This window comes from Triturus cristatus, chromosome 8 (assembly GCF_964204655.1).
Source record: "Triturus cristatus chromosome 8, aTriCri1.1, whole genome shotgun sequence".
Taxonomy (NCBI): domain Eukaryota; kingdom Metazoa; phylum Chordata; class Amphibia; order Caudata; family Salamandridae; genus Triturus; species Triturus cristatus.
Window position 1 is genome coordinate 1,180,200,693 of NC_140591.1, and position 25,292 is coordinate 1,180,225,984.

At 46.3% G+C, this 25,292-nt stretch overlaps 1 protein-coding gene across 1 annotated transcript in view; it reads right to left on the reverse strand.

Annotated features, from left to right (window-relative positions):
- The window catches only part of RP2 (RP2 activator of ARL3 GTPase), a 349,303-nt gene that overhangs the window by 25,585 nt on the left and 298,426 nt on the right, over positions 1-25,292 (reverse strand). Inside the window, exon 4 of the mRNA XM_085622855.1 lies at positions 1,485-1,570. Within this exon, the coding sequence (XP_085478981.1) occupies positions 1,485-1,570 (86 nt within the window). The remainder of the gene's footprint in view (positions 1-1,484; positions 1,571-25,292) is intronic.

The following is a 25,292-nucleotide window of genomic DNA, read 5'->3' on the forward strand; positions in this document are numbered from 1 at the left end:
GGGTTACTTGGCAGGGGTATGTCAGTTGTGATGGCCTGCCACCCTTGGAGGAGATATATCGGATCCTGCCTCCAACAGGGTGTCTGTGTGCCAGCAAGGACACACTAATGTAGTTTTGCAGTTGTGGCCGCTAGAGTTGCGGGGGACTGAGATGCATGTTGCCCTTGCTACCCTCGATGTCTCTGGGAACTGTAGCCTTGGCAACAAAAGTGATGAAAGACCTGGTTGGGTGGAGAAGGAGTCTGGTGTTGACGGATGGGAAAACCTCAACCGAAGCACTGAAGAGGTCAAAATTGCTGGTGGAATTGCCTCGTGGGAGCAGAGAGACCCAATGAACGTTTTGAAGCTCTGCTCTCTTTCAAGCACTCCAAGGCTGAGTTGCCTTTAACCCCAAAAAGGTAGGACCTGTTGAAAGGCATGTCTGTTAAAGATGCCTGGACATCCCTGGAGTAATCTGTGGATCTCATCCTGGCGTGGTAATTGATAGCCGCACTGGTGCCCATGGCATGTCCTAAGCAATCAGTCGTGCCTAGTCCTGAACATATTACAAATTTATTGCATCAAGGCCATCCTGAATAGCATGCGTGAGAGACGCCTGAAGGTCGTCTGGAACATCTGCTAAAACCTGAGCCATGGGATCCCAAAGAGTATGGGTATAATGGCCAAGGAGACAGCTGGCATTGACCAGTTTAAAAACAAGGCTCATGGAGGAGAACATCATTTTGCAAAAGTCTCAATTTGTTTGGACTCACAAATGGGATGAGTGGTAGGGAAATAGTTTGGGTCAACCATGCTGTTTGAAGCTTGAATCCCAAACAGGAGTTGGCCCAAGTGCCCAAAAGGGTGTCAAATAACTGCCTCGTTGACAAGTAACAGTGGGTCGGTGGGAGCCTAACCAGGCTGCAATACTTCAGTTAGTACATCAGTTTTAACTTCCATGGTTGGCAGTTTTAAATCTAGTACTTCAGCTGTCCCACACATCACAACAACGATAAAAGCACTTTCCGCTGTAGCAGGGCGTGAGAAAGACACAAGGCCAATATCAGGCAAAGTGTCAAGACCCTTGACATCCTGTAACTATCTGTACCAGTTGTAGTCATAATACTGTGAAACATAATAGTCCTATTCCTCATAGCTGTCAGAATCCGTGTAAAATAGTGTTATGTACAGTGCAAGAACCTCCCTCCATCCCCAAAACATGTGCTTCAAAAGCACCTCAACCCTACGTAGAGAAGGTCTTTTAATCTGGAAGTGGAAGGGCGTGTGCAACGTGGCACCTAGAACATGTGAGACTGCAATATGCCTGTAAAGGTGCTCCTCCTTACTGGTCAGGGATCCAATATGCTTGGATGAAGGTAAGGGGGATGAGTCCATTTCAAGTGACCATTTTAAAAAATAAAGTACTTGCACCAGAATTTGTGTAGTGTATTCCAACATATACAGAACCTTTACTTACAAACACATTAGCACAGAAAATGGCTCACCTTGGTCCCACTAAATACTTCGTTAACAATGCTCTGACATCCTTCAACTGCACCATCTCCATTAAACTCCAATGCAACAACAGGGCCTGTGAAAAACAACAATGGTTCAGTTTGTTTAGTGGTTCGCCAATTAAGTGCATCATATCATCTTCATTTTTTTAAATAGTGTATAACCAGTCTTAAAGTTGGCTTCAATCAAACAAAACTGTGAAATAAAAAAATAAAGCACTAAGCAATGTAAATGTCATCTCTACCCTCCCTAATTTTTTGGGGAGGTGGGGTCTGAGAAGCGGAAAAATGGTACACAACAAATAAGCCATATATCACAGATTGCACAAACCTCACTGCCATCACCAATGGCAGTACTAAATACACTTATGACGAGCAGGACTATAACACAAAAATGTGCACATGCTGCTTGCCTTGACTCGGTTTGGAAAAGATCCGTACGCACAGTAATATTGACTATACGACATCCCGGATTTCACATACACATTTTTTAAATTGTGTTTGTAATAAGTTACCATCACTGCAGTGACTGGCGCTATTTTACCAACATCATGGGGGTCGCAAACAGTCGCAGAATGAGAAGAACAGCAAGCAAGCCAAGCCACTAAAGCAGTTCCCGGCCTATTGATCCAGGAAGGTATGTTAAAACACTCCCGTCATTATTTTGAAACGTGCATATTTCTCCACAACTTGCAGTCAAAACTTTAATACAAATAGTGTGGAACACGATCAGAGCAGCTCAAAATTATTTGGTGAATATGCGGTTTTCCACGTCCCCAATTTCAAAAATGCCACTCCCCCGATCTTAGTGTCACTACTGAACAGACGCTCCACAAGCCATGTACTAAGATGGGGCTTCAATGCTGGTGGAATTTTTTTTCTTACTCCTGTGTTCATGGAGTTAGAATATTTTAGAAAGAAGGCAGACTGAAATGCACTTTACATATGACTGCTTTTCGGATTTCGTTAGCACACTACAGTCTCCTGATAGAAATCCCTGCCCAACCGAAAGTTTTCTAGGCAGTAATGTCACTTCTTGATGAAGATGGTGAGTGTGTACGTTGCTGAAGCAATACAGTACTGTTATTGGGATAAGGATCCGCAGGTCTGAAGAGCTCAATGAAAAACTGGCAAATGATGCGGTCAACTGCTTTGAGGACGAATGGTGCAGTGTCTCTATGCTCATACAAAACGAATGACAGGTGCAGAATTGTGCAATTTAAATATTTGCCCAGGCTATACCACCCAAGGAAACTACATAAAATCAACAGTTTTAACCTCTTAACTGCTGAGCCTTTTTAGGCTATTTGGAGAAGTCTGTGCTTAGGCCTCCATAACATTTTTCCATATAACGGTGTCCATGCCAAACTTGCGACCCCCCACCCCTACACACACTATCAGGGGGATTCTAAAGGTAAGCAAGTTTTGTGGTTTAAAAATATAGCTAAATCTTGGGGTTTTTTTGGGTGAAAAATTGGAATAAACTGCTCTGTAAAAAAGTGTCTGTTTCTTTCCTAAAAATGGCATCAACAAAAGGTTTACTGTGCCAAAGACACTACCTTCCCAGCTTTCAGCAACATGCAAAGTGGAGTCTAAAAAACTATTTTTTCCTATTTTCAAAGAGGTAGCCCATTTCTCCTAATTGTTGTGCTTTGAACATACTACCAAGTTTGTGGTGAAAACCTGCATGAAACCCATGAGTGATCCCAAAAAGCTATAGATTCCTGAAAAGTAGACACAATTCTGAATTCAGCAAGGGGTCATTTGTGTAGACACCTCATGTTGAAAATGAGTTGGACAAAGCAGCCTCTTCTGACAATGTTTTCGCCTGTAACTTTTCATCACGATGGCCAATTTCCAAAAGCAATATACCATTATATCCACTAGATCCTTCTGGTTCCGAGGATATATAGGGTTTGAAGGTTGTCAAAGAACCCGACGTACTCAGAGCCAAAACTGAGCTGCACCGTACAAATGCTTTTTCATAGTGTACCGAGTACAGAGCAATTCACATGGTAGAAGGTAAAGAGTAAAAAATGGGAATGAAGGAAACTTATGTATCCCTTACATGTACACCAGATACGGAGTTTGGAAACAGTGGTTATTTGTACATCTCTGATTTTGTGGGTACCCATACTAGCATATGATTCAGAGGGAATTAAAAAAAAAAAGTCAACTTTTTTACTCACTCATTTACATTTGGAAAGCACAAGGTAATGGCAAATTTTCTACTATTCTATGTCCTAACATGTCTACCGATACAAATGGTATCTTACTTGTGTGGGTAGGCCTAGTGCCCGCAACAGGAAAGGGCCCAAATTGCAACATAAACACATTTTTCCACTGAATATGTACCCTTTTTTTGCAATGTCGTTAGCTGTGGATTTTGGGCCCACGCTCAGCCAGTACAGAGGGAAACCAAGCAAACCTGCACATGTTTGAAAAATAGATGCCCGGGGGAATCCAGGGTGGGGTGACTTGCGTGGCTCTACCCATGTTTTCCTCCCCAGAAGCCCTTGCAAACCTCAAACCTTGCTAAAAACACACATTTTACTGACATATCTTTGCAGGAAACTTCTGGATGTGAGGATCCACAAATTTCGTAGCACCCAGCATTCCCCTAAGTGTCCCGATAACAATGGTACCCCACTTGTGTGGTTGGGCCAAGACACTGTGACACAAAAGACTCTAAAACGCTACATGTAAAAATCAGAGACAGGGGTAGCTACGGTATTTGAGGCTGTGCTTGGCCGGCACCCACTGAAACCTACCAACCACTGACCTTTTTGAAAACTAGACACCTAGGTAATTAGAGGGTGGTGTGCCTTGTGTGCATCCCACAAGTTTTTCTTACCCACAATGCCCTGCAGACCTCAAACTTTGCCTAAATACATGCAGTTTCTGCACTTTACTGTGATGGAAAATTCTAGAATCAGCAGGAATCACCTAAATTCCTTCCATCCAGCGACACCCCACTTGTCCCAATAAAAACACTGCCCTCTTGTGTGACTGGGCCTAGTACCCGTAACGGAAACCAGCCAAACAAACGTCAATGGGAGTCCCCACAGAGGGAGTTAGGGAGGGAGAGAGGGTGAGGGCAAGAGGCAACACAGTTGGCAAGCAGCAACATGAAGAAAGGGAAGGAGGGAGTGCGGGAGGACGGTGGCAATTAGCAACACGGAAGGAAGGCAAGCTGCAACACGAAGGGAGGGCGGGTTGGGGCAAGCAGCAACATCTGAGGGGGGCAGGTGGGGGTAAGCAGCAACACCTGAGGGAGGGCCTCTGAGGACAAGCAGCAACACCTGAGGGAGGGTGGGTGGTGGCAAGCAGCAACGCCTGAGGGAGAGTGGGTGTGGCAAGCAGCAACGCCTGAGGGAGGGTGGGTGGGGCAAGCAGCAACGCCTGAGGGAGGGTGGGTGGGGGCAAGCAGCAACGCCTGAGGGAGGGTGGGTGGGGGCAAGCAGCAACGCCTGAGGGAGGGTGGGTGGGGGCAAGCAGCAACGCCTGAGGGAGGGTGGGTGGGGGCAAGCAGCAACGCCTGAGGGAGGGTGGGTGGGGGAAAGCAGCAACGCCTGAGGGAGGGTGGGTGGGGGAAAGCAGCAACGCCTGAGGGAGGGTGGGTGGGGGAAAGCAGCAATCCCTGAGGGAGGGTGGGTGGGGGAAAGCAGCAATCCCTGAGGGAGGGTGGGTGGGGGCAAGCAGCAATGCCTGAGGGAGGGTGGGTGGGGGCAAGCAGCAACGCCTGAGGGGGGACAAGCAGTAGCACAGAGAGAGGGTGGGTGGGTGGGGGCAAGCAGCAGTACTGAGGGAGGGTGAGTCAGGGCAAACAACATGTGGCAAGCAACAACATGGAGGGTGGGTGGCGGCAAGCAACCTGGAGGGAGGGCAGGTGAGGGCAAGCAACAACCTGGAGGGAGGGTGGGTGGGGGCAAGCAACAACCTGGAGGGAGGGTGGGTGGGGGCAAGCAACAACCTGGATTGCAAGCAACAACCTGGTTGACAAGCAACAACCTGGAGGGAGGGCCGGTGGGGGCAAGCGACAACCTGGAGGGTGGGTGGGGGCAAGCGACAACCTGGAGGGTGGGTGGGCGGGGGCAAGCGACAACCTGGAGGGAGGGTGGGCGGGGGCAAGCAACAACCTGGATGGAAGGCGGGTGGGGGCAAGCAACAACCTGGAGGGAACATGGGTGGGGGCAGGCAACAACATGGAGGGAGGGCGGTGTGGGCAAGCAACAACATGAAGGGAGGGCGGGTGGGGTTAAGCAACAACATGGAGGGAGGGCGGGTGGGGGCAAGCAACAACATGGAGGGAGGGTGGGTGGGTGGTGTCAAGCAACAACATGGAGGGAGGGTGGGTAGGGTCAAGCAACAACATGGAGGGAGGTAGGGTGGGTGGGGTCAAGCAACAACATGGAGGGAGGGAGGTTGGGTGGGGTCAAGCAACAACAGGGAGGAAGGGTGGGGGGGGTCAAGTAACAATATGGAGGGAGAGTGGGTGGGGTCAAGTAACAACACAATGGGAGAGGGCAGGGACAACAACACAGAGTGGGACAGTGGCAAGCAACACAGACGAGGAAGGGAGAGCTGGTGGATGGGGGCATGTAACATGGATAAGGGAGGGAAGAACACAGAGGTTTGAGAAGCGCATGCATAGTATATGAGGGAGCCAACTGAAAAATAATCTCAGATGTTGACACACAAGGATGTGTCTGATCCGCTACTATAGGAGGACTGCATGGAAGCCTTCTTAGAGCTGACAGAAATTCTTTATCATGACCTTGGTCTAGGAATTCCAAATTACATTAAAGAGTTTATTCTGTTTTGCAGTGAGAAGGAAGGTTGCACTCTCTCAGTGCTTGCACAAACACATGGCACTTCCCAAAGGCCAGTAGCCCAGTTTTCAGCCACACTTGACCAGGTAGCCACAGGGTTGCCAGATTGAGGGCAGTAAGACGCACCACCTTACTAGCAGCCACCTTAACCAAGTGTGAGCAAATCATATTGGCGGCAGATAACATTACGTTAAAGAGGTGTTCTAGCTTAAACCCTGCTACATTATTGCCATTGCCTGAAATGGAAGTGGATGTTGGGGGGTGAGGGTTGGGGGGGATTGTGCACGACTGTGTCCATTTGACTGAGCTGTGCACCAAGCCAAGACCTGACATCACAGATGAACCCCTTCCAGAGCCTGATTATGTATTGTTTGTGGCTGGCTCATGCTGGAGAGATGATGGGGAAATGTAAAAGCTGCTTATGCTGTCTGTACCTTAGAAGGTGTAGTGGAAGGCTTTTGGCCACGTGGTTTCACCTCTGCCCAAATGGCTGAGTTTGTCGCTCTTACCAGAGCTTGCTGTCTCACAGACCAAATAAAAGTTTTTTTTTTTGTTTTTTTTAAACGTTTTTATTGAGCATTAAGACAATCAAAGAAAAACAACATAATATTCAGGCAAAATTATCATTCGTCACCACAGTGTGACCTTTTGACGTATACATCTGTACATTTGTAGACTAACACTTACATATTGGTAGAGTTGAACAGCTCTGGGTCAGCTCGCCAGAGACCAAATGAAAGTTAACATTTACACTGACAGTCAGTATGACTTTACTGTCGTCCATCACATCAGACAGTTGTGGTCACAAAGAGGGTTTGGTTTATGACATATTGTAGGTCTCCAATTCAGAGTAGGAAATATATCATGAGACTGCTGGAAGCATTGCAAATGCTTCTGAGAATAGCAGTTGTGAGATTCACAACACACAGAAGTGGAAATTATTAAGTCACTGCTGGAAATTAGTATGCTGAGGAAGTTGCTCTGTATTGCACTCACAGGTCGTTTGCATTCAATTGAGAATATTCAAATGAATGTGAAAATGAGACCAACTTAAACTTGCTGTCAACCTTTGCTGATACATGGGAGGAAGTCAGGCGATTGCAGGAGGACGCACCAGAGAATGAGCAGTAGGGCTGAATCAGAGGAGGTTGTGTGAAGAAGGGAGTTGACATTTTGGTTTCTGCTCATGGAAGACCTGAATTGCCAAACTGTTTACTGCCACGTATGGTCAGATATTTTCATGGTCCCACACATATAGAGGGGGATGCAATGTTGAGATTGTTCAGGCAGAACTGGTTTCACCCCTGTTTGAGTGTGATGGCAGAGAATGTGTCATCAATGCGTTACCTGCCAGCAGTTGAATGTAGGGAGGAGGACACCAGTATTGCTGAGTCACATAAAGAGATCTGGAAACCTACCATTAGTAGGATGTAGTTGGATTTCATCAAGATGCCTGTGTGGAATGGGCTGCAATACATCCTGGTTGTGGTGTGTATCTTTTCTTGCTGAGTGGAAGCCTACCCTACGAGGAGAAATGACAACCCCACTGTAGCCAAGCTAGTGCAATGAGAATTAATACCTAGGTTCGGATTTACAGTTTCTCTTGAGTCAGTCTGCGGAACCCATTTCAACCATCAGGTTCTGAGAATGATGTGTGTAACCTTGCAAGCAGAATAGTGACTGCACTGTGGTTACCGACCTGAAGCATCCAAAATTGTTGAACAGATAAATGGGGCTTTGAAATCTCGCCTTGTCAAAGTGTGTGTCTATATATCTGAAAGGGCCGGATGCCTTGCCCTTGATGTTGATGAGTCTCCGGACTACTCCTGATCGAATAACAGGATTGTCACTTCATGATGGAGGAGAGCCATGAGGTTGCGTGCCATGCCTGCAAATACACTTGTGAATATTTCAGATTATATGTTTTTTGACTACTGCAAGGGACTGGTTGATCTGGAGGTTATGTCTCTCACAAGGTTGAAGCTGCAACTGCCCTCCCGAGCAGGGAGCGGTGTCATGACTTCAGGTTTGGAGGATGGGCTTCAGTGAAGAAGCATGCCAGGAAATCATGCCTGGAACCCTGTGGTGTGGCCCCTTCCAGGTTATACTAGTCACCAACACAGTTGTTAAGTATGGTGAACTACCTAACGGGATGCATGCATCCCACACTCAGCGAATGAGACATCATGATGAAGAAGTGATGACAACAACCAATGATTCACAAAGCCAAACATCTGATCACCCGGAAGGAGCAGGGCAAAAAGAGCACCCAGGTGTCTCAAAGTCAGCAAATACCTCAAACCCAAGAGATGTCTCAAAGTCAAACTGAGGCAAGTCCTGAGCCTGTGGTGAATGAATCCAGAGTAGCCACAGTGAATCAACTCAATGTACAAGTGAATGATGACTCTGATCCAGAAGAAGGACGAAGAAATATGACCAGTACTGCCCACAGAACAGAAGGGTGGCCAATGAGCCGATGGAGAACGAGAATATCTTTGGAACACATCCCATAAACTGTCACAGAGGAGACAGAGTCGAGCTGACTAAGTGACAGCGAAGATGAACAGTCAGTAGTCAGGATACCAAGAAGAACAAGGGTACCTATTCAAAGGTACTCAGTCCCTGAATGGACACACTTTGCAGAAAGTAAATTTGATCCGATTTTCTATGATTCGGATGGTCAAGGAGCAGTGTCCGCAGAACCGCCGTAAATAAAGCTACCACAATGAAAATTTCTTGATTCCTTGGATTACAAACAGTAATCATTATTTTGCTTTCAGCTAATTCCATTTTAAAGTTTGACTTTAGAGAAACAATTATCATCCTTTCAAAGAACAAGTATATAGTAGTTGTGGTGCTGATTGTTGGTATTGTTTTTATGACTGCTTTGCTGATAGGTTTCAGTTCCCCTGTAGGTACTAGTCCTATTAAGTCAACATCCCAAACCAACTTCTATTTCCTCTATCGTAGAAGATGGACATAGCTTTGAACTAAGAATCTAGGATGCTTCGGAGGGGGATTTCTCTTCAAATGTCTTCTTTAAGCTGTTGTATAAGCACACCAATATATGGATGTTAAGGATTGCTGTGTGTGCACATTTACCTGCTTCTGTGGCAAAGGACATAACCTACCACCACATCCCTCTTACCTATGGTATCTTCTGTAGTTTTCTCCTTAGTCTTTCGTAACATCCGGGTCATTGAGAGAGTCCGTGTGCTTGCAAGCTTCAGGTTCTGCATAATACAAATCAGGTGCTAGCTGGAAAGGATCCTGGTATTCCAGGAGTTTATTATGTGTGTGGATAGCATGCTTATTTCATGTTACTTTGCTTATTGGGTATGTAACCTGCTATTTATCTTTAGTATTTCCCAAGGTCCATCATGTGGATCCTTTGGATAATCAGCATACTTGCCAACAGACCTGATTCAGGCGGGAGACTTCCGATTTGGTTACATTAAACATTACTTTTATTTGGTTGTCTCCAGGCTGAAATTGCCACTGCTCCAAAAGGAATCAGTAGGGGAAATACGTTCTCCAAAATATTTTTGGGAAAATCTCCCGCTTTCCTCTTCTAAAATGTTAGCATGTAGGAATCAGGTAGTTGGGTTTCCTGGTAAGGCTAAAAGCTATAGTAGTGCTTCACAAATAAATTGTGAGAGACATTTTTGTTATGTTATGTTGAGACAAAGAACATTGATTAAAGCATGGACAAATAACCTCAGATCAGGACTCTTTTTATGAATCATGACGTTACATTTCCAATTAATAAAGGCCGGCACTTGGGCCAAATGTCAGTTTCATCATAAATTGTTTGCTATTGTTTGCTTTTATATCTTTTAAGTACTTTTGTACTTATAGTCAGTATATAACAAATGTGCCAACTGAGGTCTGTTCCTGCAATTGTTTATTTCACATTGTAGGGCATAGCTTTTTATCATACTTATATCTTTCTTCTCCTAACAAGATAATCAGTCATTAAAAATTAAAACAATGGATCAATTCAAGGCCTCCACAATGTTTCCCAGGTTCTTTATCCAAGGGATTGGTTCTTTCAACTGTAACTGATATTTAAGCAAATGCCTAAATGTACCCTCTGGTGCCGACCATATACTTGCCCTGCAATTGAAAATTATTTGCCAATACCTTTTATGATATTCATAAGTCCCAGCTTCAATCTGAGTTCACTATTAATTGGGCCTTTCGAGAGACTCAACCAGTCTTTCCAAATAAGCATTTCTACAGACTGCAAATGGAATAGATCAGACTCCACAAAAAATTCACAGCCACAAAGAAATACATTTACAATTTTGACATTTTAGGTCTCCCCGAGAGCTTCAAAGGACTTATGCCCCGTGTAAGGTCCATCTTCTTTAAAGAGCAAGCGATGGCCTTGGCTCTCTGCTTCTGGGTAACCATATGTGCATTACAATTAAGATTATATTGAATAAACAATACTCAAATATGTATATTCATGTACAACCTCCAATTTCCCCGATTTGATCCACCACTTTAGGTTATTTTTCTAGCCCTCGAAAATATCATTATTTTGATTTGTGAAATATTTATTTTCAAATCATCCAGGTGTTTTTGAAGACCAAGTGGTCCAACAGAATATTATAATCGATGTATAATATAGCCGGAGTGAACTCCCTTTCTAATTTCTGTGGAAAAGTACGATCAGGATTTAGATTTACTAGTACATCTGCTATGTATAATGAAAACAGCCATTTGTAATTCATCTTTTAATCTGGTCTGTTTATGAATATGTTTAGTTTAAACAGATAAATTAATACCTAAATGTATATTTGAAGGTATGTACTAGGTTGCAATTACATAGCCTCCAGTGTTTCAATGTAACACAGTTAGTTCAGTCCAAACAGGGCTCAGTTGCGGAGCCATCAACAGAGAATATAAAGATATTCGAGAGTCTACTGTCTCTAGTTGTCTGTAAATATCGCTAAATATAACTCACACAATTCTTTCACAATTTTTACACAATTCTGTCATTGGTCATTGACAACTAGGTCTCAAATACAGACACCAGCCAACTTTACATTGCCCCCCCATCGCTCTCACACACAACGCCCAAGTCGGCTCCCTGGCTCAAGTCGTACTTGGTGAGCAAGGAGGGCATCAACTTAGCAATCCACTGATCTCTTTCCCCGGGCACATCTGACAACTTTTTTCTCTCTCAATATTTTCATTAAGTTTTCAACCAGAAAAAACATTCTCTGACAATGTTGGTGGCGACGGAAGCTGTGTAAGTACACCTCATCGCCAATATTTGTTGCGGTGTCCCCTCTCGAGCCCACTTATCCCCCCTTCCCATCCCAGCCCACCCTTCAAGCTCCCCTGTTCTGTCACACGTCATGGATTTAGGCTCATAGCTCTGTGTCTTCTGTATCACTGCCAGTAGCTTCATACCCCCGTCCTTCATACACCTGTTTCTCTGCCAACATACACCAATCCAAGTCTTCCGTGCAGGTCAGAATATTTGGTGAATCATGAGCCCCCTCAGCTCCTGGCTATGTTTCTCTTAGCCACTACATCTGACTAGTTCTGAGGCACCTCTTGTGGTTCAAGTGACTTACTAACAGTCAGATTACCATAGATTAAGTCACTTGCTAGACACCTGCACATGTGAGGACCTGACCACTCCTCGGTCATATCAGGCCCAGCCAGTCGTACTGCTTCTCACTACTCCACCAACCTCTGACAGACCTCTACCAGACACACCGATAGACCTTCGCTACCCAACTGCCAATAGGCTCACAACTGCCACTTTGGCATGGTAATCAGCAATGATGTAGCACTGAGCAAACTCCCTGCCTCCAGCTTCCTTGACCCTCCTGGGCTTTTTAGGGATTATCACCAGGGCCCAGCACTCCAGACGTGCCCTTTCCCAGTCTTTGTAGTCTCTACCAGGGGGAGCACTTTGGTAGTTTATGCAGAGAGGACAGGCAAGTAACAACAGATTATGGCCAAACTGACAAGCAGGAGAAAAGAAACAAACTGGGTCCACAACAGGAGTGCCCGAGGTCACAAGAAGCACCAGCAACTAAGCTGGCTGCCTTCGCGAACCAGCCAGCACCTCCAGTCAATGCCTAATGCATGGGACCTCAATCCTCCTCTCTGCTGAACTCTCCCCCGACACTGGTCCTTTAAGCTCCCAGACTGCCTCTCTAGCTGCTCTGCTTCATTTTGCGCTCAGTTCCCTGCCTGTTCTGAATGGCCCAGCGAGGCGGCCTCGCGTCTTGGACTCCTTCTCCATAACCTCAGACCTTCTACACATAAAGACATGTTCTGCACTTCTGACACTGAGAGCAGATTTACAGGTTTTAGGACCATCCATTGTTGCTCCGCAGCAGTTAATTGGTTAATATTCCCTTCTGTTAAGATTTCCTTCTGAAGCACCCATTAGAAGGAGTAAGTGTTTCTGACATATTGGTCTGCTGCATGATAAGCCTTGTTTTGAATGAGTTAACGATTAGAAAGCTTTATACTTTAGTTGACAAACCTGCAACCAGCACTGCTTCTACACTGCTTCTGGTTCTACAGAACTGGCTTGCTTTGGACACTTTACTTGCAAAAGAGGGTAGAGTCTGCAAAATGCTGAAAGTTCAGCAATGATGCACTTTTATACCAGATAAGAGTAAGGAGAGTAGAGGGTATGTGAAAAATATCACTGGAATGTCAACAGAAGTGAAGGAATTGGAAGAGACAGGTGCTTGGTAAGCGACTGGAAAGGGATTTTCTGCACACTGTGCCACTTGAACTAAGCTGTACCCGGCTGATGAGTCCATAACTAGGGCGAAACCTAGATAACTCAGGCAAAACTTGCCCATGGAAGCTTGTGTTCCAGTCCAAGGAGGACCTGGCTTGGCAGTTTGGGATGGACTGTTCCGATTGGAGCATGATCAAGACTGATTTGCATATAGCTGGGTCCAATCTGAGGTGACATGGTGTGCAAAATAACGATGGATTTGGAAGCTCGTAGCAAGATGGTCGCAACTTAGTGCTGCCCAGGAAACACAGTCCTCTAATTATACTTGCCATCCGGCACAAAATTATCCTGTGGGACGGTTTTGCAGGAGAGTGCTGAGAGTCAGAGTGATCCAAAATCGAGCCCAAAAAAAACTGCCCAGGCAGTGCTCGAAAATGACTGCTGTGGGTCGAGCCTTGTGGACTGCACTCGAGGAGTGGCGGCGGCCGTGCAACGAGAAGAGCCTGAGGGGTCCAACTAGATGTTTGGCAGTACACCAGTGGCACTGTCGTTGTGTGAAGCGCCGAGAGGACCTGGGACGCTGCCTGTGCAGGAGAGGAGCAGCAGTGAGGGCCCCAAATGAGGACACCGCCAGGTCAATCCGCTCCGTGAAGCACAGTGGTCAGTGGCGAAAATATGGCAGATCCCCTGCCGAGGATCTGCCACTGAGACACGTTGCGACCTGTATGCATTGCGGGTGTAGTGCTAAAGCGAGAGCGCTTGGCCACTGGCATCTCGAAGACACGAAGCTGAGTGCCTGCGCCAGTACTGAAAGCCGCCTAGCTGCCTGGGGACGCTGAAGCCTAGTGACTGAAAATGGTGGGGGTCACTGCTTCCTCAGAGTTGCAGAGGAAATCAGCAGAGAAGCACTACCAAGTGGCCGGGCATGAGCAGTGAGCCATAGAGGCATACTCACACCGTAATAATATACGCATAATGGGTGTTTCCGAGTCGACAGGGAAAATGGAACAATACTTGGAGACTATGTTAACTGACATCTTTGGCTCTGACAACTTCTCCCACTTTCTGGTGGTCGAAATAGCATAAAATCGCTAATCACAAGGCCGCCACCGGGGACCACTCGGCAGCCAATCATAGCAAAGCTACTAAACTACAGGGATTGTGGACCAGGGGAACAGTGTAGCAATCTTTTCAGACTTTAGAGCGACAGTGGAGGCTAGCTGTAAAGAATTTCTTCCTGTCAAAAAGAAGCGCCAGCAGGCAGAGATACCCTATGCAAAGCTTTATCTGGCCCATCTACGTATAGATCACCAATTGGCATCGACAATTTTCATGACACCCAAAGCAGTGATGGAGTACATACATAAAACTTTCCCCCTGGAGACGTGAGTAGTCAGATAACGAGGTGGACAACAAGAATAATTGAGCCACTAGGAGTGTGGAGACTATTACTGCCACTTGGTTGTGGTTGAATTGTGAGGGTTGCTACAGCCACCCCAGGGGATGCTATGCTGCAGAGCTGACTGAACTCCCAGGGGACCTGGTGCGGTGATGTGGCAGAGATCCTGCATTGAATGTAATCATGCCTAGACAGCTAGAATGTTTGCAATGTGGTGTATGCCGCTTAGCGGTGGTACGACCTTCAACGGGGGATCCTGCAATTTTTGGATAAGTTGCTGAATCTACATTCCAAATGTAGCCGATAATGACTTGCCGGAACACAGCTGTAACTCCTAGCCACCTCCGCCTCACTGGAGGTACACTGGGACTCAGCCGCTCCTACGAGGGTACACCCCAGATGGTCATTCAATGTGATACACCAACAAATGCTGGCTCTTGTTATGAATTGGTTATATTTCTGTTCTTTATGTTCATGATTTATGGAGATGCCTTTAACATTATTGAGATACTTAAGTGGGCGAGGGAAGGGGAGGTTCCTGCTAGTAGTTATTGCCACCACTGTGATGATAGCCACTGTTTTATCTTGGGATGCTGTATGTTACCTGACATGTCACATTGATCATTTGATAGGCATTTTACTTTTTGTCATGGCCCAGACCCCAAGACGTATACCCTAGTGAACACTTATGGGCCTAATATTTATGACCCTGAATTCTATACACAGATCTGGAGCACGATAGATCAGCAAAGGTGGAAAGGCATAGTAGACATGGTAGACAGGCCACCAGAGTTCTATACAAAGACTGCGGAATCCCACGGTAAGGGCAGGTACATTTACCTCCTCAGTGTATGGCTCATGGTCCCAGCTGGACTACTGGCTGGCAAACCGGGAGGTAAGCGCGTGGTCTGTAGAGGTGAGTCAGTTGCCCAGAATGCTGTCAGATCACGCCCCAGTGAAACTGGTGGAATTGAAATCTACATTAAAACCTGCACAGTTCACCTGGAGATTCCCGGATACTGCGTTGTTAGACCAGGTGTTTCGGGAGAGGGTGAACTCAGCTATCGTTGCATATTTCGAAAGAAACGTGGGGGGGGAGATACATTGTGGGAGGTATTTAAAGTCACATTAAGGGGGATTTGCATTTGCACACAAGCTGGTGTTCTAAAGGACATACACCAACAACTGAACATCATAGAGAACATGTTGTGGAGATTGGAACAGGATTGTGAAGTGACTCATTGCCATAGGATTCTCGTTGCAATTAGAGATCAAATGACGAACTACAATGACATGGCATGGTGGGAGATATGTCATCTTTCACGCCACCACATGGCACAAGAATATGGAGAGGGAGGTCCATATAGTCCGGGGTGCAATCTGACCAATAAACTGAAGGCTCAATGGGCGCATGCTGAGATTGTCAAAATTGTAGACACCAGGGCAGAGATTTGCTATGACATACTGCCCGTTTTAATGGCGTTCTCAGATTTCTACACGCAGCTACATGCCACCAGAGACACGGAGTCTGAAGTGGAGATTGCTGAATACTTACAGGATGTAGCTGTGGCGTGGCTGTCTTTGGGACAGCATGAATATTTAATGCAGCGAGGAAGTAAAGGAAGCAATACGCTTGCCCCGAATAGGAAAGCACCAGGCCTTGATGGCTTAATGGGCAAATTCTATAAGGAATTTGCGGACCTCCTGGCGCCGGACCTGAATACTATGTATGAAGAAGCATATAATAAACAGGTATTTCCCCTTCCCTCAGCGAAGCTTTAATCATTACGCTACTTAAACCTGACAAACAGCCTGAATATTGCAAGTCTTTCAGACCCTTTTCACTGATTATTATGGATGACAAAATTCTGGTGAAAATACTAGCCTTTAGAATTCAGCCGTTGCTGACCAATATGGTTATGCCAGATCAATCAGGCTTTATACCCACCGCTTCACAACACACAACTTGTGAACCCTTTTCGCCCTCCTCCACCAGCTCAACTTTGATATGGAAGTGGCGGGGCGCTACTGGATGACGCTAAAACATTCTCCATACCCTATACGCGGACGACCTTATGCTCTACCTCCGCAACCCGGAGGACAGCCTCAACCCCATTCTCAGACTGCTCATTCTCTTCGGTCATCTCTCTGGGGTTAACATAAACTGGGGGAAATCTCAGCTTCTCCTCCTCACTGAAGCCACTACGCGGTTTACACCAGACTACCCCCTCACCTGGTGTGAAGATACTATCACATATCTCGGAATAGTCATTACTCGTAATCGGAACAACGCGATGGCAGCCAACTATGGGCATGCACTGGATCTCCTTACGGATAAAATCACCAGGTGTATTGCTATGCCAATCTCCCTGGGCGGGAGAGCCTCCCTTTAAAATGGTGATCTTACCCAAATTGCTTTATCTTTTCATTAACATCCCCTATGCCCCTAGCAGACACTTCTTTAAAGCCCTAAAAACCCAACTCATCCATCTCACCTGGGGAGTGAAACAAGCTTGGCTGCGCTGGGACACTCTCACTAGGCCCTTCAGTGCCGGGGGATTCGAAATACCTGACCTGGAACTTTACTTCAGTTGTGCTCAGGCACCACTTCGCAGCATACTGGATAAACCCCCCTCCTTACATGCCTCATCTGGCAATCGAAGACGGTTACATGACACTGAACCTTGCTCCGCCTACCTAAGCGCACCCACCGTACCGAGACGCTTAGCCTCCACCACGGTACACTGCACCACCACCGCTTGGAGAGATCTGGCCTGCCACCTCCATGCAACTATCCTATACTCACCCTTACTACCCCTCCAAGGTAGACTGGACCTCCCTATCACACAAGAGGGAGGCTGCCGCCAACTCCTCCGAAAACTCTCTCGCCAGACCTGGGGCAAACTCTATGTCAATGGAACATTTTGCACCAGTGAAGAATTCTTTGGGGCTACCCTACCCACCCCCCTGGAGCGATTTTACTACATTAGGCTGCGACAAGATATCAAAGCCCTCACCCCATGCTTCCCACAAGAACCCCCCACTATGGCACTACTACATGTCCTCCTACAGCAAACCACCCCATACATGTTGTTTCGCTGCTATACCGCACTACCCAAAAAGACAGCCCGCAGACTCCCCCCACGGCTAGGTCCCGTTGGGAAGAAGAACTTGGCTCCCCCCTCACTGACAGCCAGTGGTCCTTCTGCTGCCATCAGACTGGCACCATCTCTGCAAGTAGCAGACTACGCATCATTCTCTACAAATACATTCACCGCCTATATTACACGCCCATTTTTGCGCATAAGGCGCAATTGCTCAAGAAGGGAAGACTATGAGTTCCATGCAGAAGCACTTGTTAACAAACTTCAGGAAAGGGGGTATCCTAAGAAATTGTTAAAACACTCTCTCAAAAGGGCATGGTTCATACCTAGGGAACATTTGCTAACCAAAAAAATCAAGTCACCTACTGATCATATTGTGTGTGTTTCCACGTTTGGGCCCTACACACAACCCGTGAAGAAAATTATACGCAGCAACTGGCACTTGATTGAAGGTACAATTCCTAACATTGGACCCCCCCTCTTCGCTTTGAAAAAAACACAGAAGTATTGGGCAACAAATTGCCAACACAGCAGGCCAAAGTAAAAAAACGCGTATACTTTGCACCAAACTAAATCTTCCACCTGTGCAGGGGCATCATAAATGTGGAACATGTTCGGTATGCAATTCCACCACTGAGGGCTGCACTTTCACTGACGGCCAGAGACACTGGCATCACAATTAATTTACGAATTGCAAATCCAAAAACGTGGTGTACGCAGTTACATGCCCGTGCAAAAAGATTTATATTGGAATCGGATTGTGCAACACCGCTCACGTTTGAAAAATAAAATTCTTGCTGCCCCCATGGTCGAACATTTTATAACTTTGAACCACAGATTTGATGACTTTACATGGACTGTATTTTCACTAATAACAAAGAACAACCTAAGAGGTGGTGACCCTGAGACAGTATTGGCACGAAGAGAGGCATTTCTCATTATGAAATTTAACAGGGCCTTGCACGGCCTGAATGAGTTATCTGAAATGACTAAACTCTGAAATGTCACTCGTTTTGAACATGGACTACATGGCCCACAATCCCCGGGGCCTTTGACCTCACAGTTCCGCTTCCAGGTTGTTTAAGGAAGTATCAGTGGCAGTTACCAAGTGCTGCCGGTTTGAATGAGAGGAGCCAGATGATTTTCTAACTGCCTTCGCAAGGCTGAAATGAAAGGCGAGTCACAATCAGCTGCTGGGATAGTTGGGTTTTCACAAAATCCAGGAGCCTCTTTTCATGCAGTTTTCCATTCACACAGGAAACGGTCAGGATTATTGCAGAAGAAATTCACGGTGATGCGCCCAGGAGCTCTGACTACATTTTACAAGTCACAAGGTAACATTGTAATGCGAGTCAGCTTTTCACTGTTGAACTCTAATACGCACACAGAATGCAGGCAGAGTCAGTACTGACAATAATTTCACTTACCATCCCTAGATCCTGGACCGTTTTTAAATTATTATCAAGAGTTTCCACACACCCAGAAAATTTAAGGTAGGAACCCCATTCCATGATCCTTTGAAATACGATGAGTTTCTCATTTAGTACATCGTACATTTAATGCCCTGATGTCTATCTTTTTGTAGCCTCGATTAACACTATGAATTGAAGAACAGATAATGGACATCTGTCTACAGCATAATTGAGGTACCTATCATACATGTGCTGGCCATTAAGTTCTGGTCATACAAGGTGTCGTCAGATTTATAGCAATATTTTTTCTTTTAATTTTTTTAGAGCCCAAACTAAACCAAGTCCGAGTCCTGAAGAGAATCCCAGAATTGTTGGGGATTTGAAAAGCGTTGGCTGTTGAGTGTGGGGGGCGGTAGAACAGGGTGTGCCACGAGGGGACTGAATAGAAATTATTTCCCCCTTGTTCTAGGTTGTCAACACCCTCAAGTAGGATATGCATCCCCACCCTCCCACATGCAGGACAGTAGACATGTGTCATTGAATGAGCAATTGTCCGCCTTGTGTTTTCAGTGCAAATGCAGGACTGGTTTAATTTCAGGCTGGCACACATAATTTATCGATGTTGGTTTTGTGATCATTGGTTTATTGTATATATTTTAGTCACAAATAACGTTTGGTATTATATATGTGTTGTATATATTGTCTCACAAAAGAAATGGTTCTGAATCACGCACACAAATGTGTTGCAATTGTGTGATTTACTAATGTGGTGTTTCCTTTTAAAAGACATGTCCAATTGATTTATGAATGTCTTTTTGAATTATCAAAACTAAGCAGAATAAATGCTCAGAAACCTCAGAATAAGTGGTCTCAGATTTATCGGGAATATTTAAAATAAACCTCCCTTGACACCTTTCTGCGATTTCAACAATTAAAAGCTTGGCTGCCAATTGACCATCTCTTATCAAGCAAGCCACCTCAGAACGGAGGTTATCCGGAAGAGAATGCAACAAATTCTGCAAAGAATCCCACAAAGCATGGGAAAAACGCCACAGCACACAAGATATGTTGGTGGATCTCAAGGCAGAGCTGGCAGAAGCAAAGATGTGTTTGCAACATGCATCTTGACTCATAGATTCCTTATTCACTGGATTCTTGAGCGCAGAATACACATCATGAGAAGATGTTGCAGCCTGAACCACCAGGCTACGAGTGGAAGGATGTCTATGGAGGCAAACTGGGTCTCCAGGTGCAGGCAAATGTCTGCAAGCGATATCCCGATCCATTGAGACCCCTGACTTGGGCTTGGCCCACATTCCTCATAAAATATCAAACAGGGCCTCACTGTACGGAAGAACAGGCTCTTCCCCCATCTGTCCTTCGTAAAGAACTTCAATAAGAGGGTCGGTAGACCAATGCACAGTAGGTAGTGACAAATCCAAAACTGCAGTTATTCTCCTCAGCATATCTGCAAAGGTAAAACTCGCCTCATTTGGGAGACTAGGGGGAGAAAGTAACCCCAAAGCTGGTGAAGCTTCCAGCCCACTAGCCTCTCCAAGAGCAGCTATTCAGGTCTCCTCCACCTTAGATGTAATAGTATCAGAAATGGGCTGAAACAGCCCTGTCTCCGCCGACACAAGGTGACTTTCAGAAGTATCCTCCTAAGAAGGAACCAACAATCTTCGATGCCGATAGGAGGAGAGACGATTTTGACTGATGCTGCCGATGCCAGCGCCGGAATCCGCTGGTCAAAAACAGGTGCAGAAGGTGGGGTCCCTGAGGGACTGTATACCTGCGCCGAAGCGGAGCTGGCCAATGCCGTTCGGCACCAACCCACTGACTCTGATGGCCCAACTGTCACTGCCCCCACACTGATTTCCTTGGGGCCCGAAAGGGGCTCCAGAAGGAGATGAAGTCCCAAAGATGAGGTGTAAAGAATTATAATACTCCCTCATCTGGGCCATTGATGCCCCGGCTCCCGGAAAGATGGGGAGACGCAGTGCAGAGTGGTGCAAGGCCTCCTCAACCGTCGAGTGGGAGGAGCCGTAGGAGACGGAGTCTCCACGCGGTGAGACCGGGGCATGCCACAACTTCACCCGCTTCCTACCTTTTGGCGTCTCTAGTGAACGACATACTTTGGACTGGCTCCGACTTCTAGATCGACTCTGCGAACTGACCTGCTTCTGGGACGACGAAGACCGAGGCCGGGAAGTCTCCGAAGATTGCGGCACATGTGCTGCCAGCAACTTCATACAACGCTCTTTAAGTGCCTTTGGTTTCAGCTTTTGGTAGGAGCCGTAATCCTCGTCGTTTTGGTGATCGCCCACACACCACATACAAATCATATGTGGGTCTGTAACCGAGATCAGCAGACTACAAGTCTCACAAGGCTTAAAACCTGATGCCATGGAGAACAAGCATTTACAATGCAACGGTCTCGGCATTGTTAAAGTTAGAGCTATTGGCATTGCTCGTGACATTATTTTTGTTTATGTTTTTAAAACATTTAAAGAAACGGCATTGTTATTTACAATGTCAATAGCTTAATCACTCTCAAAAGCGAGATTTATTATGCGAGCATTATTTGGGAAGTTTGGCAAATCCATAATTATGAGGAAAACGCTGCAGCATCGCAAAATGCCAGTGGCCCAAACTAATATGCATGATTAGTATGTGGATTCCATGCCCATTCCATCTTTGTCCTCTCTGCTGAAACTGCTGTCTGAAGTTTCAAATTTTATTAATACTAAACAAAAATCGCACTACCGTGCCAGGGCCAGACTTGGCGTTGATAATGATTGTTTGAAAAGGGAACTTTGAAAGGATACGAACTTGACCAATTCTGGTTTCAAAATATAAGAGAACACTGTAGAGGCATGCGTCTACCGACTGTTATATATAATTTGGGATATATTTCTTAATCTGTCGAGTTCAGCCACTGCATGATTATATTGTTGTCTCTTTTTGAAACTCATGAGCAGTAACATTGTCGTGGTGTCACTAGGGCTTCAAGTGGATGCTTTTTCAATATTATATACAAGCCACAGTTACTGCTAATTTATCTTATGCAACTAACAACGATTGACAAAGCCAATAGTCCTAACTTGTTGTAGGTATCATGTTACTTGTTGTATCATTATGCCTGGATGCAATGACAAAAGAGACAGCAAAATACAAGTCGTATAGACCCCGCGCAACACCGCCCCCCACCCCCACCCATTTGTTTGTATCCCACTTAAAGCCCTGGGTAGGATACTCAACAACAGGGCCGAACTGGAACCCCAAAGTAGGCCTGGCAATTATGTCGGACCAGCTGGAGGGTCATGGGGGAGGTTAACTGTGAAGCACTTTTGCTACAGGAAACGCCCTGCTCAACAACCCCGTTCTCTCCCGCATTTACCTGTGATCAGGCGCGCAACACCCATTGAACTCAAAGGGCTTCAGCCCCCCCCCACCCCCCCGTCGTGTGTGGCAGCCCGGGATGAGACCGCTTCCCGGGCAGACACAAAGCCGCGCCTGAGCAGTTCACAGGTCTTTAAAAAGACCATTTGCATGTTAATGAGGCCTCGCTGTTGCTTCACCCCTTCTAAGAACCCCCGCAGCTCCACTCTGCCTAGATTCAGCCCCCCCCACCCCCGAAATCAGCGCCACTCTGCCTACTATTTAAAGATTCAGCGCCCCCCCCCAAAATTTTCGCTTATCCCCCCCCCCCCCCGAACATTAACTAGCAAGTGATTTCGCTGGTCGCTTTTTCACAAGCTCTGAACTTTGGCAGTGATGTTTCCCCTTGATAGAGAAGTTTCAGTTTCTGTATTTGGATTCCATGACCATTCCTTCTTTGTCCTCTCTGCTGAAACTGCTGTCTGAAGTGTCACATTTTATTAATACTAAACAAAAATCGCACTACCGTGCCAGGGCCAGACTTGGCGTTGATAATGATTGTTTGAAAAGGGAACTTTGAAAGGATACGAACTTGCGAGTGCTTGCGGCCTGAAACAACAAGCGAAGTACCAGCAGCAACCCCAGAGGACCGAAGTTGCTGCGGGACCTGGAGAGCAAATTACCCGAGTCACCTCGAGGTGCAGGCATTCAACGCTGACTCTACAGCCTTGAACGGCCGAATGTAAAGCTATCGGCTGGGCCTGCCGATTCCGGACCCGGACTGCGGAGCTTGTCGGATCTGCACTGAAGTGCACTAGGGGACAGTGCGGGGACGTGCTGGTCCCGAGTCATGTAATAACCCGGACGGATTGGCCATTGCACTCGGAGGCTGTGGTGGAAGTACGCGGTTCGACGCAAAATGGCGCCGAGTTGTAGCACCACAACATATAAGGAAGTTAAGGAGGTCGAAGTACTATTTGCCAGAGCGGAGACCATAGTCCAAGCACGGTTCATTGTGGCAGAGAAACCAGAGTTCTATAAAATAAATGTTCGTGAGGGAGGGGGTGGTTTTCGTAAAACGTGCCTGGCGCTCGGTAAAACAGCTTGAATTGTGTAACGATGACCCGCGAGCCGAGAGAGCGTGCACAAATGTTGATGTGAGAGACTGAAGACATTGAGAGTTAAAATCTGCAAGCGACAATTACTTTTATTTTCTTTGCTACATAAATGATCGAATTTAATGGAGGGCACCGAAAGACACCACCGCCTTTCTCCGAGGCACAGCAAAAATGCCTCGGAGAAAGGGAGCGTCCTTTTTGGATTTGGGGGCGTGTTTTGCTGTTGTCTCCTCCCTGAGACTTCTCGCAAAAAACACTCCCCCCGATCCGAAAAGGACGGGGCATAATCGGAGTGACTGGACCTCTTCTCCAGTGGGTGGCCAGCATTTAAGAGGCCAGCCAATGGAGAACAGGAGAGAAGAGGGGCGGGTGCAAGCCCCTCTTCTCAAAGTCATTAAATCTCGCGAGCGAGACTGCGCAAGCGCAGCCATCGCTAGCCGAGACCTAAAAAAGGGCAAATTGTTCCCAACAACAGAAAACTGTCAAAGGAGGCCAAAAAGGGCATGAGGAACCTCTTCTCCAAATCCACTTTGCAGCATGGAAAAGAAGAAACTGATGTCTGCGCGCCGGAGGGGACTTATATGACTCCACTGACGACATGACCGGAGTCGATGTCATCAGAGAGCAGTACGGCGCAGTCCTACGGCATGCAGAGGTGCTGCTGAAACATGTCTGCATCCAGTCTGACGCCTGGGGAGAATTCAAAAGTTAAGGAATCTGCGGCTAGAAGTCTCTATCAGATATTACAATGCATGGGAATGCCCAACTCCTTTCTAAGGTGGATAAGGCTGCTATATACCAATTTGGTCGCAAGGGTGCAAATTAGTGGTAACACATCAGAAGTGCTTCCTATACAAAGGGGCACGCGGCAGGGGTGCACATTGTCCCTGTTATTTTTTGCACTCACACTCGAGCCTCTAGCGTGTGTGATATGACAGAGGCATGAGGATTAAGCATTGCGCTTTAGACTGCGGCCTGTTTGTATATCTCTCTATGCAGATGACGTGGTATTATATGTCAACGACCCCACACTCAATTTAGCCCTGATAATATATTGGCTTTGAAAGGCATTCCGGCCCAAGCAGTAATTGGTCAAAGTCGGATATAATTCCCTTGACACCAAATATACAGCCATATCAGCTTGATTTTCCTCTGGAATGGTGTGTTGACCTTGTTACATAGCTGGAGATTTGGGCAAACAGAAACCTGGAGTTGTTCATTCTGGAACATTATGGGAGAGCAGTCTAAAAAACTGGAGGAGCAGGTTGCCAGATGGTCCAGAATGCCTCTGTCGCTGGTGGACAGAGTAGCGATCCTGAAAATGATTGTGCTCCCCAGATTTCTTTATCTATTTATCAATATACCCATAATGTTGCTACAACATTTTTTCAAAATGGTTAGGTCCCACTAACACAGGCAGGAAAGCAGCCTAGGATTAGCTGGGACGTGCTGACACTCTCTTATGCGCAAGGGAGATTTAGTGCACCAGATCTACATCTATATTACTTATGTGCCCAGGCACAATTTGCGCATTATTGGCATCACCCTCATGATTATACTCCACATCTGCAAGTAATGACAGATGATGCCCATCCCTTCCAGCTCAACTCCCTTTTACCACATAGGTGCTCAGATGTTTCTCGGTCGGACATTAACACTATTCAATGCACCACATTGGCTTGGGAGGCGCTGGGAACATGGGCCAAAAATAAATTTTTTATTGAGTTTGCAATTACATCTTACATTGCCACGGTTGTAGCAACTGACACGCTTTACATATTTTCACTGTGGTGAATTACCAGTGTTTCAGGGGCACAATGTGGTGTATG